The 15996-nt window shown below is 46.9% G+C and overlaps 1 protein-coding gene across 1 annotated transcript in view; it reads left to right on the top strand.

The window, feature by feature from the left end:
- NBAS (neuroblastoma amplified sequence) overlaps positions 1-15996 on the top strand; it is a 201287-nt gene that overhangs the window by 146508 nt on the left and 38783 nt on the right. Inside the window, exons 41-44 of the mRNA XM_014531591.1 lie at positions 2046-2275; positions 2803-2913; positions 10709-10959; positions 13566-13900. Of these exons, the coding sequence (XP_014387077.1) occupies positions 2046-2275; positions 2803-2913; positions 10709-10959; positions 13566-13900 (927 nt within the window). The remainder of the gene's footprint in view (positions 1-2045; positions 2276-2802; positions 2914-10708; positions 10960-13565; positions 13901-15996) is intronic.

Below are 15996 nucleotides of genomic sequence, written 5' to 3'. Positions count from 1 at the left end.
GGTTCTGGGGGGCTTTGTGCTTGGAGTCACAGCCCCGCCTGCCACTTGCCCAGAATGGCCTCAGGCCTCCTGCCCGCCTCCTCACGCCTGTAAAACAGGGTACCAGCAGGCACCTGGCCCCCAGGACGGCTAGCACTGAATGAGGTTCAGCTCACATTGCCCAGCACTGTGCCTGTTCCAGCCTGAAGACTGAAGTAGTCGGTGTTTGCTCTTAAATTTTTCTTAGGAAAGTGAACGAATGTGGTATACAAAGAATAGGAAATAGAAATTATGTGCAGGGGGACTGGACTGTTTCCGCTTATTAAAGGAGAAGAGGGAAGTAGTTTAAGCTGCGTAGGACTTTACTGACTATAATTTGTTGATCTGAAATTGTATTTCTAACAAAGAAATTGGTCCTGAATATTTGTTGAACTAGTTGCACACGGGTTTGTAGCTGACTTTGGAGAATTAGTTTCCAAAGCCAGGCCTTTTGACTGAAGACCCCTCCATCCCCCCACCCCGTCTTTGAGAGTAGGACTCAGTGTCTGCCTAGAGGTTGGGGAGAATTCTAATTTTGCCTTTTCTCAAATCCACCTGTTGGAACCCAGGATTTCTTTAACTGGCTTTTATCGATACCCCCAGGTTCTTCCTTAACAGGGTCAAGAGGGAGAACAGCAGGCTAGGTTTGTAATATGGACTTGGCATTGACAAATTCCCGTGTAGCTCAAAATAATGGCTTACACATTAGAACTGCTGACAGCTTCCTATAATTTGGTACATGTCTGAGACACAAAGGCAGATTCTGGAGTTTTTCCTAATTTGCTTATATTAAAATATGTACTGTGTTTTTCCAGAAATTGGGAGTGATTGAGTTAATGTTGTTCACGCCATCAGTCTCCCAGAGTAATTCTAAAATCATGGCTGAGCTGCTGTTGCTTCGTTGACACCCAAACCAACGTTAATATAAATAAATGTGCCCAGTTAACCACATATTTTTCTTCCCGTCAGCTGTCAGAGTCGGGTTTGTTCTGTTTGAGTAATTTCCCATTGTTAGAGCAGCTGCTGGGGATTGTAGAAGAGCATCCCATTGAGCCCCAAGTCGAGCGGAGGAGAAACTGGTTGGGCGCCTTCTTCGGCAGCGGGAGTGTTGGTGATTCTAGGACAGTGATGGCGAACCTTTTGAGCTCAGCGTGTCAGCATTTTGAAAAACCCTAACTTAACTCTGGTGCCGTGTCACATATAGAAATTTTTTGATATTTGCAACCATAGTAAAACAAATACTTATATTTTTCATATTTATTTTATATATTTAAATGCCATTTAACAAAGAAAAATCAACCAAAAAAATGAGTTCGCGTGTCAACTCTGACACGCGTGTCAGGTTCGCCATCACTGCTCTAGGAAGAGGATGTTTCCCCAGCACAGCCCTGGAGAGGACACTTCCCCTCGCTGTCGGGCGTTATCAGTGGCCACTGAGCTGCAGCCTCGTCCCTGAGAGCACGCAGAGGCCTCGGGAAAGCTGGTCCAGGGGCCCTGAGGACGGAGACCACTTCCAGGCAAATGATCTGTGGTCGGTAATGGGGACACAGCCGTTGTAGGTGACGGTAGTTGAAAAGGCAGGAATATATTACTTATGATAGCTCTAAGACAAGATGGAAGAAGAGCCGAATAGGAGCCGAGGGACCTGCTTGCACTCGGTCCTGTGCCCTCTGTGGTCTGCAGATGGTGCCCTCTGCGGCTGTCTTCTCTGGGCCCCGTGAGCCTCGGTTTAGTGCCAGCAGCAGGTGCCCGGTAGACACGCCTTCTTCCTATAATTTTTTAAAAAATATATTTTTATTGATTTCAGAGAGGAAGGGAGAGGGCGAGAGAGAGAGAGAGAATCAACAATGATGAGAGAGAATCACTGATCGGCTGCTTCCTGCACGCTCCACACTGGGGATCGAGCCTACAACCCGGGCCTGTGCCCTGACCAGGAATCAAACCGTGACCTCCTGTTTCATAGGTCAACACTCAGCTGCTGAGCCACTCCTGCTGAGCTTCTTGTAACTTGTTGTTGTTACTCACAGGCTGATCCCAAAGAGCTAATCACGACGGTCACCAGGCACGTGACTCGACGTGGACATGAAGCCTGGCCCGAGGACCTGGCCTCCCTTACGGAGCAGTTGCACTACTACAACGAGCGGCTCCTGGACTTCACGCAGGCGCAGCTGCTCCGGGGCCTGCGGAAGGGGGTGGATGTGCAGCGGTTCACCGCAGACGACCAGTACAAGAGGGAGACCATCCTGGGGCTGGCAGAGTAAGGGACCCTTCTGTCTCAGAAAGGGGGGATTTGAATGTCACAGAGCAGGTTGAGTCGGCAGGGCTCCTGATCACAGTCCTTTGTGTTGACTTTCAGGGTTGCTCTAGACAGGGCTTCCCCTCTCTCATCCCATCACAGGAGGGGGGGTGTGCTCCCCCAGTGGGAAAGGGCTGTCCTGTGACTTGTAGGATGGTTAGCAGCATCCCTGACCTCTACCCACTGGCATGCCAACAGCATTCTCCTCCTCTTCCCCCATCGTGACAATCAAGAATGTCTGCAGTCAAGTCACATAGCCCCTGAAGGACAGATTGCCCTCGGCTGAGAGCCACTGGCCTAGACAGTCGCAATGCACCACAGTGAGAGAGGGGCAGTCAAATCCTAGGAAGTGCTTTCCCTGAATTACATGGAGCGTCTGAGTAAGGACTGCTCCCCTCCCAGCCGGAGAGCAGTCCCGATGGGCCTTTTCTGTGCTGCTGGAGGTGACCTGTTTCTCTCTCCTTCCCCGTGGCCGCCGACTCGTGAAGGACCCTGGAGGAAGATGTCTACGGGGTCGCTCTGTCTCTGGCGCAGCGCTACGGCATCTCCTGCTGGGAGGTGTACATGACCCACCTGGAGTTCTTGTTCAGCGACAGTGGGTAAGTGCACAGTCCGTGCCTAAGTTCATGTCTGTGTGTCTTTTCTGTCTATTCTAGGAGAATCGTGGGTGTAAAGTAGAATCTCATTGTTTCTTCTCAGCTACAGTAGCCCAGTGTCCTTGTACATTCTTTATTCATCTGAGGCACACCAGTATTCTAAGAATCGCCTGTTCATTTTTGTTTTTCAGTAAAAATAGTCCTGAGTTAGATACTTTAACCTTTGTTCATTTATTCAAAGGTTTTTATTGAGACTCTATTTTGTACTAAGAACTAGATACGGGGTTACTATAGTGAACAAAAGCAGGCATTATGCCAACTATCTTGGAACTTGTAGTCTAGTGTGGGGGACAGATTGTAATGGAATAGCACCTTAAGCAGATGTGAACTCAAGTCTGTGGAGACACCCTGTAAGAGAGCCCACAGAGCCCCATCCGTGTCGCTCAGTGGTTGAGCATCGACCCAGGAACGAGGAGGTCACGGTCCCATTCCCGGTCAGGGCACATGCCCAGGTTGTGGGCTCGATCCCCGTGTGGGGCGTGCAGGAGGCAGCTCATCAGTGATTCTCACCATTGATGTTTCTATCTCTTCCTCCCTCTCCCTTCCTCTCTAAAATCAATAAAAAAATATATTTTTTAAAAAAGAGAGAGCCCAAATTGGGGATCTGCCATTGTCAGGGAAGGTTTTCCTGAGGAAATAACTCTTGATCTGAGACGTAAATACTGAGTTGAAATGAACTGCACTGCAAGGAGAGCAGAAACCATTTTCTAGGGGGACAAAACAGGCGAGTGCATAATCTGCTTGACAGGAAGGAGCGCGAGGTGTCTGAGGGCCCGGCAGGTGGACAGTGTGGGCGAGCCCCTGAGAGTCGGGGAGCCGGCGTGGGATGGGACTGGGGAGCAGCCTGGAAGCCAGACTCGCAGCAGGATGCAGGCCCCTCGGGGCTGGGCTCTCCCCTAGAGCAATAGGAAGCTGTTAGAGGACCTGGTAAAGGAACGGGAGTCGTGGGTGCAGCTTACATTTCATAAGGTCACTGTAGTTACTCTACTGAGGAAGGATTTCAGGGAGGCCAGGGTAGGGATATGTCGACCAATGACGGAGCTGTTATAATGATAGACTGTGTGACATGCTGGGAGTAGGGTTTTGAAAGTATGGAAGGAGAGGTGAGAATGGGTTTCAGAGATGTCTAGGGGTGAACTAGATAGTGCTCAATACATTGATTAGTAAACATCAACTAGATATGGAGGTGAGTGGAAAGGGAGAGGTTAGGGCAGCCGTGGGCAAACTACGGCCCGCGGGCCGGATCCGGCCCGCTTGAAATGAATAAAACTAAAAAAAAAAAAAAGACCGTACCCTTTTATGTAATGATGTTTACTTTGAATTTATATTAGTTCACACAAACACTCCATCCATGCTTTTGTTCCGGCCCTCCGGTCCAGTTTAAGAACCCATTGTGGTCCTCGAGTCAAAAAGTTTGCCCACCCCTGGGTTAGGGTCTGCCTGTTGGATTGTGAAACGCTTAGAACTTAGCATCGTTCATTTTTGTTAATTATTTGAAAGTTTAGCATCTACATTTTAAGTGTTTATGAAATTGCTACATTGGTGATAGTATCATCTACAATAAATACTGAACAGAACTAATCAGTTTTGATGCACAGTAATATGTTTAAATACATGTTTCTTATGATATGTGTGTGTGTGTGTGCACACATTTAAAAATACCTTGGCATTTTATTAAACATCCTTTCATTGAATGTTACATAAAAGGTGACATATCTGTACAAACAGGATGCTTCCCTGGTCTCTTAATATATTACAAATTATCAGGCATTAAATAACATGCGAGACTGTTCAGGGCGGTCATTAGACCTGATTGCAGTGATGATGCAGCCGCCAGCGACTACAGGAGCGGGAGATCATTGCCTCCTGGCGCTGTGCTTGTGAGTGACAAACACAGACACCACCTCCTGATTAGCCAGTGGTGTTTGGTGCTCCCCAGCCGTTTGCCTCGCTATTCAATCTAACTTGCTAGCACAGGTATTAGAATCAGCCTTGTTAATACAATAGAAATGGCCCAGCATTTATTTGTCGAGTCAATACTAATGGGAAGTTAATAGGTCAGAGTCACAAGAAAATTGATGCTATTTGCCTTAGGTTTAATTCTACTGTTCCTTTCAAAAGACTCCCGCCCCCAAAAGTTGATTTTTCTTAATTTTACATTCTCCTTCCTCTTGATTGAATTTGGAGCTAGGCCCTGCGTCAACTCGTGGACACATGTGCGCACTCAGATGGGTTCGGGGGAGGCAGCCTCACACAATAGAGTGTAAGTCTTCATTCACGTGGCTGGCCACTTCCTCACTGTGCCTCTCCAGCTTGTGTCCCTGCCCGAGGTAATTCAGTTCTCTCAAACTCATTTCCCGTGGTCTTGAGTCGGGTGTGATGAAAACGAAGAGGCTTCATCGTCGAAATCAAACCCCCAGGACCTGACACATGATCGGTGCTTAGTTAATGGCAGCTGTTCCTGGAATTTCCCTTCTGCAGAAGGAGAATTCTCATAAACACCCACATTGAGTTCCTTTTGTTATTGTTCTTTATTTTTTCTCTTTTTATTTTTTTTTTCTTAAACTGCTGTGATGGCTTTAAGTGGCCACATGGCAGACGCTGGCTTGCTCAGCCTCTTGGTTCTACTGGGGCAGGTTCAGCTCCCCGACGGAGGCTGACCTATCACCATTGCCAGTTTAGCGGCCAACCCCATCCCTGGGCTGTTGTGGACACGTCGGTGGCACTTAGAGACATTAGCTGCCAGCATACATGTGGCCTCGTGGTGAGGGCGTGGGCTTTGGAGTGAGACCACAGTTCCCACATCTGCCCGTGACCCCCCTGCAGCACTGAGCATCTCCTCATCCCCAAGTCACTGTTTCCTCAGTTAGCAGGACTGTTCTCTTTACCTTAGAGCAGGAGCGGGAACGTCCGGCCCATGGGCCATATCAGGCCCTCGGAATCATTTGGTCTGGCCCTGGAAATAAAATTCAGGCCCAGGAAAAATCCAAGTTAGCATAGGAAGGTTGAATGTAGATATTCAGGTCACAGGTCTCACACGGTTGTTAAAATTGGGCTGTGTATTTGGTTTAGATCTTCCTTTTGGCCTATGGGGAAAAGAGAACCAAGGTTATGATTTGTGTTGTGCATCAGACAAAACCTACCGGTCCTGAAAACGGAAGCTAATTACTGCCTTTACCAAAGTGGAAGCGATTCCGTCCATGTACCTGCAGCCTTCCTTCCCATGGCAAGATCCTTCAGGCCCCTCTCGCCCAGCAAAGGCTCCTGGCAGTGGAACAGAACATCTGCAGGACCCATTTTAGTGTTTCCGTGGAGGGAAAGCGCTCAGGCTTTGAGTCCTGCTCACCTGCGCTCACACCCTGGCTCTGTGACCTGCTCAGGTGAAGCAGGCCAGATGTGCAGGTCTGTCCTGGGGGCACTGTTAGCCTTGTGTCGCTCATCTGACTTCCGAACCATTGTTTTCCAAGTCAGGACCCCAGTTACTAGTATATCTGCCTTGTGAGAAGTAAATGAGGTGACATGGTGTTCAGTATAATAAGTGCTCAATAAATAATGCTACGCCTATTTCTGTGCTGTGGTGTCTCTTAAAATATTTTTGTTAAAGAGATAATATGAGACTCTATAAACCAGTCAGAATTGACATTTTATGAGAAATTACAGGCTTCGGGGCCAGGGTTGTCCTACGGCCGAGGAGACGCAGCCTGTTCTTGTGGCTGTCCTTGTCACCACTGTTTATACCAAACGCTCCACAGAGGGCCCACCGACTCTTCCTGCGACAGGAAATCACTGAGACACTCATTCGTGATCCTCAGCAGCTGTCTAAGTGCCTTGAAAGTTAAATTCTGTCTTTTGTTTCACAAACACACTTGTTCAAAATGCTGGCAAATGGAACAATGCCATGATTGTTTGCCCACTTTTCCCTACATAGCCACACGGTCAGCTGCCAGGGGGCCTCGCGATCAGACCTGCCCCATCAGCTTCATTCCCAGGCCATGGTGGGTGAGTGTCTGCCTAGTTTCCCGCAGGTCAGAGTCCTCGAAACTGAGAGGGTAGACTTGTCTCCCTCCGCAGGAATCGGTGGAGGCCTGTTCACCCTCCATCGAGGTTATTAATTTGGATTCATAGAGCTTCCAACTCTTAGGATTCGACTTTGGGGAAATGCCTAGAAGTGACTGCATCTGAATGGTGAACCCCTCTCCAGCCCTTCCCAGCAGCCCTATCCCTCTCCCTGTCTCTTTCCTCCCTCCTCTCCCCTCCTAAGTGCTCCTTTCCTCAGCTAATGGAACTGAATTATCACTCCATCTCAGCCTGGGTGAAGAAATAATGCATTTAAATAAACTTGTTTTCCTACATGAATATGAGGCCTTTCAGCACATGCTGTTCTTGAATTACGTTTTTGGGTGATTGACAGCTTGAAGCCATCACAGAACACGCTGACCGTGGACTTGGCACTAACCATTTATTCCTTGTGCTTTGAGTACAACTACTGCTGATTTCTTCCTGCAGTTAATCTCTGAAAGTTAAGTATGCATTATATAAATGTATAAGCTGCTGTTGGAGCTAAATCTTGGTTCAAGAAAAAGCCTTAAACAGTTTCAAAGGGTGATCATGAATTTGATGAGTGAAAAGTCCCCGGCGGTTTCCTGGTATTTCTTCCTACTCTCTTGAATGTGGGCTCTTTGGAATTGTTTTCTAAGTAGAGATTTCATTTCTTTTTCCAAAGGGAAGATCACAGCTTCTTTCAGGGGAAGCCGTTGAATGGGTTATTGATTGCTGGCATCTATAGAAGATCTTAGCACGTTGTAATTTACTGAAGAGGGAGGTTCTGGTATTTATCATGTGTCAGGAAAGGTATTCCAGTATCTCTCTTGACAAGATAATTAGGTAAAATTGCACATCGGGCAAACTGAATTGTGGGCGCAGAAGAATACGTGGGTGGGCGAGAAAGTAAAGTTGATTGAGAGAGACGGTGTTCAGAATCAAGTCGAACACAAAGGAAGTCAAACTATTGTGGTTTAGTCACTGTCCGTCCACTTTGTGGATGAGTCTGTCTTGAATGCTTGTCTCCGAGGGTCATTAGGAATGCAGTGTGACAGGAGAACTCGGAGACTGTTGCTCTTGGAGAGAGAGCGAAGGCCTGTGTTACACAAAGAATCGGCTTTTGAAATGGTTGTGACGCGGGCACAAGGCCTTATCAGTCCATGGCTGCGTGGCGATAGGTGAACAAAGCCACACGAGTCCAGGCCGATCTGACGCCGTCTTAGGAGTCACTTAACCCCTCTGATCGCTGCCTGTTGGTTGGTAGGTACTTAGATGTAACTGGCCCAGCAACCAGCACAGTGAGCGCAAGCTTTTCCCTTCTCCATTGGGCATGTGGTTCTGCCTGCAAAGCTCCATCGAAACGACTCATCTCAGTGAGACGGGGGGTAGTATTTACTGCTTCACACCATTGTGTCAGACTTCACTCTGCAAATTATGAAGGGAATCAAATTCTGAGTTGCTTTCATATTCTGCTGTGTACACTGTCTTTCTCAGATGATACTGCGTATTTTGAATAGTGAGAGTGTCAAGAATTTTTTCTGACCTGCCACCCACTACCCTCACCATGTCTTGTATAGGCCTGTGCTTTCTTGTCTGGAAACTGTTCCTGTTATTTTCACTCCATTCCTTTCTCTGGTGCCAACTCAGGTGCTTCTGTCACTAAACCTTCTTTTATCATTGATAGCGACTGTTTTTCCAAGTTAAAGCTTGAGTGGCCCTGCTCTTGATTGGAATATAATTGCATGCATTTGTCAGCCCATCCTCTTATTTAGCGAGGTTGTTCAGTTCTGAGTGTTTATAACAACTAGGTTTGCAGACTGCTGGGTGAGAGCTTGATGGAAATCTTTGCGCCCGCCCAGTGTGGAGGACACCCAGGGTTTCTGCATCCACCCGTCTGTGTGGCACGGGCATTGAATGTGTCCTGTGTTCCACACACTGGTGCTCGGCACTGAGAAACTAAAGGTAAAGGAGATGTGGAATCATCTTTGCCATCAAGTGGTGCACCACCTAGCGAGAGGACAGACTCGGTCGGACACAGTTAAAGAGTCTGTGAGTCCCGGATGGAAGGCTGTCAGAGGAGACAGAGAGGGAGATCTTTAAGACCAGGGACATTGTATAGCTCAGGATATTTTTGTAAATGTTTGAATCGCGTCTTAATGGAGAAATAGCATTTCTCTTGAAGTGAAAGGTCAAAGAGCATTTTTAAATTACTTGCTATTTGGACTTTATAGTTTGGAGCTGTCATCCTAAGTATCCCTACGACTCATAAAAATTGTAAGACATAATTTGTGTTCACTTTATCTGTATAAACCAAAAACTCGTGTTGGCACTTTCTGAAGGTGGGAATTCCAGTAAAAAGGGGGTCATGTTTCCCGGGAGTTGCTCTGAAACCAGATGCAACCTGACTTCGCGAGGTACTGCCGGAGTCTCACTCACTGCACCAGGCACTGCCCCGGGGGCGGGGCTGCTGCCTCACCAACCTGGGCATGGGACCCACACCGCTGGGCTCTGGGCTCTGGGCTCTGTGCGGGAGAAACACAAGACCAGCATTAAGCCCTCCTCTCACCCCCAAAATACACACTGATCAGCCAAACACAGCTAATTAACATTTTTTTCTGGCAGTTTAACATTAGCAAACATTTTTATTATATTGTAAAGACATCTAAATCAAGATGAAAATAATAAGATTGTTTTTATTTAAGTGGCATTCCTGACTACAGCTAATTCAAGTGAAAGTGAAAGTACCTATTCTTGCTGATTTTAATTGTATTTGAGCATCGTATCAAATTTGGGTCTATCCAGTATCAAGATAGGGCTGTTAGATGTCATATTTAGGCCTAAAAGTTGGGGTTGTTTTCGCCCTTCATGGCTTCCTAAGTCCCTGAAATAATAAGGTTGTTTACATTTCTGTAACGAAGCTCCTATTTTACATTTGTCTTGTGACATGAATAAGTAATGCCGAGTGGCAGCCGGCAGATCTGGGTTCATTTCCTGGCTGTTAAGCATTGGGCACCTCTCCCAGCTGCAGGCATGTGAATAATGCCTGCAGAGATGCTGTAGACCCGCGGGAGAGCACATGAACATCGCATTGAGCAATAGAGGCATTCAACACGCCTGTTTCCTTTATAGAAACCACCTGCATCTTGGTGCTCACCGTCTCTGATTAGGCAGGAGGAAGGGGCTTGTAAGAAGTAGCCTTTCCTATCCACTGGTGTGGCTCCAGGGTTGAGCGTCAATCTCAGAACCAGGAGGCCACATGCCCAGGTTGTGGGCTTGATCCCCAGTGTGAGCCGTGCAGGAGGCAGCTGGTCAATGATTTTTTTTCATCATTGACTAGAGTCCGGATGCACGAAATTCATGCAAGAGTAGGCCTTCCTTCCCCTGGCTGCCAGCACTGGCTTCCCTTCAGGACCCTGGCTTCCCTCCAGCCGCCGGCAGGCACCTGAGACCTGGCTTCCCTCGCAGCCCTGGCTTTGTCTGGAAGGTTGTCCGGAAGGACATCTGGTCTAATTCGCATATTACGCTTTTATCATTATAGATGTTTCTATCTCTTTCTCCCTCTCCCTTCATCTCTGAAATCAATAAAAAAATATTAAAAAAAAATAAAAGAAGTAGCCTTTCCTACCGGATTAAAAAAAAAATCTTGTTTACTAAAGGAACCAAATTTTAACATAATTTCTTTGTCTCTTAATTTCAGTTTGTCCACAGTAGAAATAGAAAATCGAGCCCAAGCCCTTCATCTCTTTGAGACTTTGAAGACAGACCCTGAAGCCTTTCACAAGCACATGGTCAAGTATATCTACCCCACCATCGGGGGCATGGACCACGAGAGGCTGCTGTATTATTTCACCCTCCTGGAAGGCTGCGGCTGTGCAGATCTGGGGAAGTACACCATTAAACCGGAAACCCACATTCGGCTGCTGAAGAAGTTCAAGGTGGTTGCATCAGGTAAGATGATCATTTTCCAGCTTGAATTCATTTAAAAAATAAGAATAAAAGTAAATACACACACACACACACACCCACACACACACCCACACTAAGTGGCCAGATTATGATGACCACCTGACGTTTGTAGGCAAATTATAATTTTGCGCTGAGGTTGCTAGAGGGCCAGACCATTATAAATAGGGAAGCAGGTTGTTTACCATGACGGTAGAAGTGATTTTTTTCTGAAGATATGGGTAAACAACTCGATTTAACAGCCTTTGAACATGGGATATATATATGTGTGTGTGTATATATATATGTGTGTATAGACACACACACACACACTGAATGGCCAGATTATTATGACCACCCCATCAGTACTTCGTTGGGCCACCTTTTGCCTTCAATACTGTGGCGATTCTTCTTGGCCTTGACTCCGCGAGATGTTGGAAGGTGATGCGACGAACCTGACACCATGCCTGATGAATAGCACTGTCCAGTTCTGTGAGATTTGATGGTTGTGGAACCAGCTGCCTGATGGCTCTTTTAACTTGGTCCCACAAATGCTCAATTGGATTGAGATCTGGTGATTGTGGGGGCCACCTAAGCAAGGTAAAGTCTCTGTCATGTTCTTGAAACCACTCGGGTACAATACGAGCACCGTGGCATGGCGCATTGTCTTGTTGGAAGAAGCCATCTCCATTGGGATATGCCATCAACAGTATAGGATGAACTTGATCAGCAATGATACTTAGGTATGTTGTGCTATTCAGACGTTGTTCCACACGAATTAAAGGGCCCAAATCATGCCAGGAAAACATGCCCCAAACCATAACACTGCCCCCACCAGCTTGAAGGGTTACTCATGCATGTGGGTGCATGCTTTCATGCTGTCTGCCAAATTCTCACTCTGCCATCTGCATGATGCAACTGGTAACGTAATTCATCGGACCACATGACTTTTTTCCAATGCTCGACTGTCCAATCCTTGTGTTCCTGTGCGAATTGGAGACATTTTATCTTGGTAACTGCAAAAAGCAAAGGTGTTCGAACAGGCCTTCGGCTTCCATATCCCGTACGATGCAGTGTACGGCTAATTTGCCTACAAACGTCAGGTGGTCATAATAATCTGGCCACTCAGTTTACACACACACACACACCCACACACACACAGAGAGAGAGAGAGGGAAAGAGATCGACATTGATTTGTTGTTCCACTTATTTAATCATTCATTGGTTAATTCTTATATGTGCCCTGACCCTAGATCGAACCCACAACCTTGGTGTATTAGGACAGTGCTCTAACCAACTGAGCAACACGGCCATTTTTTAAATTAAATTTAGGGATTATTTTTCTGTATACAATCATGTCCGTGCACCATGGCTGGCATAAATCTGAAACCATAGGATTTTGATGCTAATTGTCTTTAGTTATTGTATTTTCAACTTCTTCACTCACAGTTGGGGCAATTCAGAGAAACCAAGAAACCAATTGAAAGTCACAGTGACTGATAGGAGACCTGATACTAAAATCTAAAGTTTTGACTCCAGAGGTGTTTATTTTTTCCTACTCCCATTGGTTATATTTTACAAGAGGCCCAGTGAACAAAATTTGTGCACTTGGGGGTCCCTCAGCCCAGCCTATGCCCTCTCGCAGTCCAAGAGCCCTCAGGGAATGTCCTGGGAGTGGACCTAAGCCGGCAGTTGGACATCCTTAGCGCTGCTGTGAGCCTGGCTTGTGGCTGAGTGGCGCTCCCCCTACGGGCGTGCACTGACCACCAGGGAACAGCTCCTACATTGAGTGTCTGTCCCCTGGTGGTCAGTGCGTATTATAGCGACTGGTCATTCCACCGTTCGGTCAATTTGCATATAAGCCTTTTATTATATAGGATTTATACAGGATAAGACTGACACACTTTACAGTAGGCATTTGGCAGAATTACACCTGAGTGAAGCCTATATGTTTAAAGCATATGTGGAGACCATTAAAGTAAGAACCTTTGATTCTTTGATAAATTGTGGGAATCTTTAGAATGGTGTCCATCTATCATCTGGCTCATAACGAAGACATTAAACACACTAACACCCCTCAAATCTCTGTGGTACTTTATAATTTACAAGGCACTTTCAAGTCTATATTTATTTAATATTCATGACAATTATAAGAATTTCCTTCAGCGTATCAGTATAAAGTTTACTGAGTAACCAAATTAGACATAGAGTAGACACAGAGGACAAGGGGTGCGATTCATGTCAGCCCTGAAGTCCTTGATGAGATGCCAGGTGAATACACATGAACCCATGTGGTTTGGTGTGGGCACTGATTGGCGAAAACAGGGCCACGGAGGGATGGCAGGAGCCAGGAGGTCCGGCGTCTCCAGTGGCCGGAGAGGAGGCGGAGGCTCACGGGAGTGAGTGGCTCATCCGGGATTGCAGAGTTGATCACATTGCAGGCTGGGCCCGGAACTCAGATCTTCTGATCTATGTCACGGGTGACTGAACGGTATGCTACACCTACATTGGCCAATGAGTCTGCACTGAGCCACGCAGGGGCTGGGCGTGTGTGCGAAGCCTCTGCATTGTGCTGGAGAGAACTACTCTCTTTTTCCCTCTCTTTCTAATAGGTCTGAACTACAAAAAACTGACCGAGGAAGGCACGAGCCCCCTGGACGCACTGCAGCCAGTTCTTTCAAGTCAGAATATCTTATCTATTTCCAAGCTCGTTCCCAAAATCCCAGGCAAGGACGGACAGATGCTGTCCCCGAGCTCCCTGTACACCCTCTGGTTACAGAAGTTGTTCTGGACTGGAGACCCTCAGCTCATTAAAGAAGCCCCGGCGTCCCCGCCTGAGTGGCTGCGCGCCTTCGAGGCCTGCACCAAGTACTTTGATCGCCTGCACCCGGGGGACCTCATCACTGTGCTGGATGCAATTACGTTTTCTCCAGAAGCTGTGACCAAGGTAACCAACGACCGCTTAGAGTGGATGGGACGTTTTAGGAGGCATGAAAGCTGCTCTTACATTCGGTAGATTTTGTTTTTATTTCCTTCCTGGAAATGGGGAATAGTTACAGTTCAGATGTGCTCTAGTTTTCATAACATGGCATTCCATAGTAAAGACTGCATCCCGCTCTCTCCAGTGGACAGATGGGAGGAGCCTCCAGCGCCCAGCCCACCTTGCATGCATCCGTAGCAAGCTAGCAACTTTGCTGTGGCTAAAGTGAGCCCGGAGGAATTCCCCATGAATCCCACGGAGTATACAACTTGGTGATAGAATCATCTGTGGGAGTCGGGGTTGCATTTTCCAGTGTCTACTCCAGGCTTAGGGCTGAGACCTTTAACTGGACCCTAGTTCCTGCTCTAGATCCCTAAGCAATGTGTAGTTTCCCTCCGACCAGATAACGCGGGTCATTGTCTTTCCTTCTTGCCCCCTCGCCCCGACCTCACTGTAAATCTCTCACTGGCATGACCTCTCCTACAAACTCCCCGCCTCTGTCTCGCTGCTGAACGTGCTCTCGCGCAGCCTCCTTTTCATCTTCTCTGGCCTGTCTGTGCCGCTTGCTGTCTCATCCCCCAAGTTGGCAAACCCGCCTGGTACTCTACCCCAAGAATTGTTGTTATAGCTAATGTTATCCTGAAAATGGAGTAGAAAGGCTAAGAGTTCAAGTCATTCGTTTGGAAGCTGGCACAAGTACAGCTTCAAACATCTCTGGGGAAGCCTAGTTTTAACTAACTTGCTGGGTTTATGGTTGTGGATAACCAATGACTTTGTTCTCTTATTAGCGTAATGGTTTTAAATTTTACAACCACTACTATCAGAAGGAGATAATCAATTTTGTTTTTGCTTTTTTAAGGAAGAAAATAAGGATCATTTTAAAGGGAGGTAGTATGATATATTTAAAAAGAGCACAAGTTTGGTAAACCCGGCTTTGACCTTTGAACCTGCCACTTAGGGTTCTGTGGTTTAGCCTCAGGAATCTGTTTGGCTTTCTGCCTCCTGGAGGCAGAGGCTGTGGCTGAGTAATCTGTGAACCACATAATAGTGTTACTCTGGTTTTAATAGGTGAGTTCAACCAAAGTCATCTGGTAACAGGAGCCACAATTTAAACTCACCAAGGCTTCTTCCGGGGCCTCTGCTCTAACCCTGGAACTACACTCTAGCTAAGAAGTCCTGGAGCGAGCAGTCAGGAGCCATTCTAGGAACTGGGGGAGCGGGGGACCAGGAGCCCCAAGCATCTTCAGTCCAAACGGGCTGAGCCTGAATGAGGAAGGCCAGGCAGGATCCTGGCAATGTGGGGGACAAGGCAGGAGTCCAGCACACATTGGTTTTGGATCTGCAAGACCAGGCTGGAAGTCCATTAGCACTGCAGGATGAATACGCTGGAGGGAGGGACCTGGGGCCTGGCTGCAGGGGTGAGGCAGGAACAGACGGGGAAGGAGGAGGGTTAGGGCCTTCACTCCCCTCAGTCTGAAGGAGTTTTAACTGTTTTATGTGAGGGCGGGAACAGAGCAACATGACCAGCCAAGGCCATATGCTAACTGTGAACATGTGTGTGGAGGTGGGCAGATGGTTCTAGACTTTCCAACAGCATTTATTTACTCATGATTCAATGTAAGAATTGAATGTAGAGTCCACTTAGGGTTTGAGTTGTTATGCTGTTTTAATGTCATGATTTTAAATTACAGCACATTTTCATGACCTTAGTTTCTTAATCTTATACCTGTTGGATGAACTGCAGATGCATGACGCAGCTGTTTGTGAACATCTGTGCATTTTCCTGATGCAGGGCTGCCCCAGTGCGGACCGAGTCAGTGGATTATGGCTTGTCCTTCTCTTAGTGCAGGTGGTATCCTCCTCGGCAAGAGGTGTTGCTGTCAATGGTCCCAGGAGGTGGTTTTCTGCTGCATCAGGTTAAACTGTAGAAAAGTGAGGCAGAGACATTGAAATCAATTTTATATCTTCCGTCTAGCTTTGTATTTTCCCTCGTTTGATTAATTGGCAAGCTTTTTATTTTTATTTTTTTTCTTCTTTTTTTTTTTATTCTTTTTAAAAAAATA

The sequence above is a fragment of the Myotis brandtii genome, unplaced genomic scaffold (assembly GCF_000412655.1).
Source record: "Myotis brandtii unplaced genomic scaffold, ASM41265v1 scaffold813, whole genome shotgun sequence".
Lineage (NCBI taxonomy): Eukaryota > Metazoa > Chordata > Mammalia > Chiroptera > Vespertilionidae > Myotis > Myotis brandtii.
This window is presented reverse-complemented; position numbering and strand designations above follow the sequence as displayed.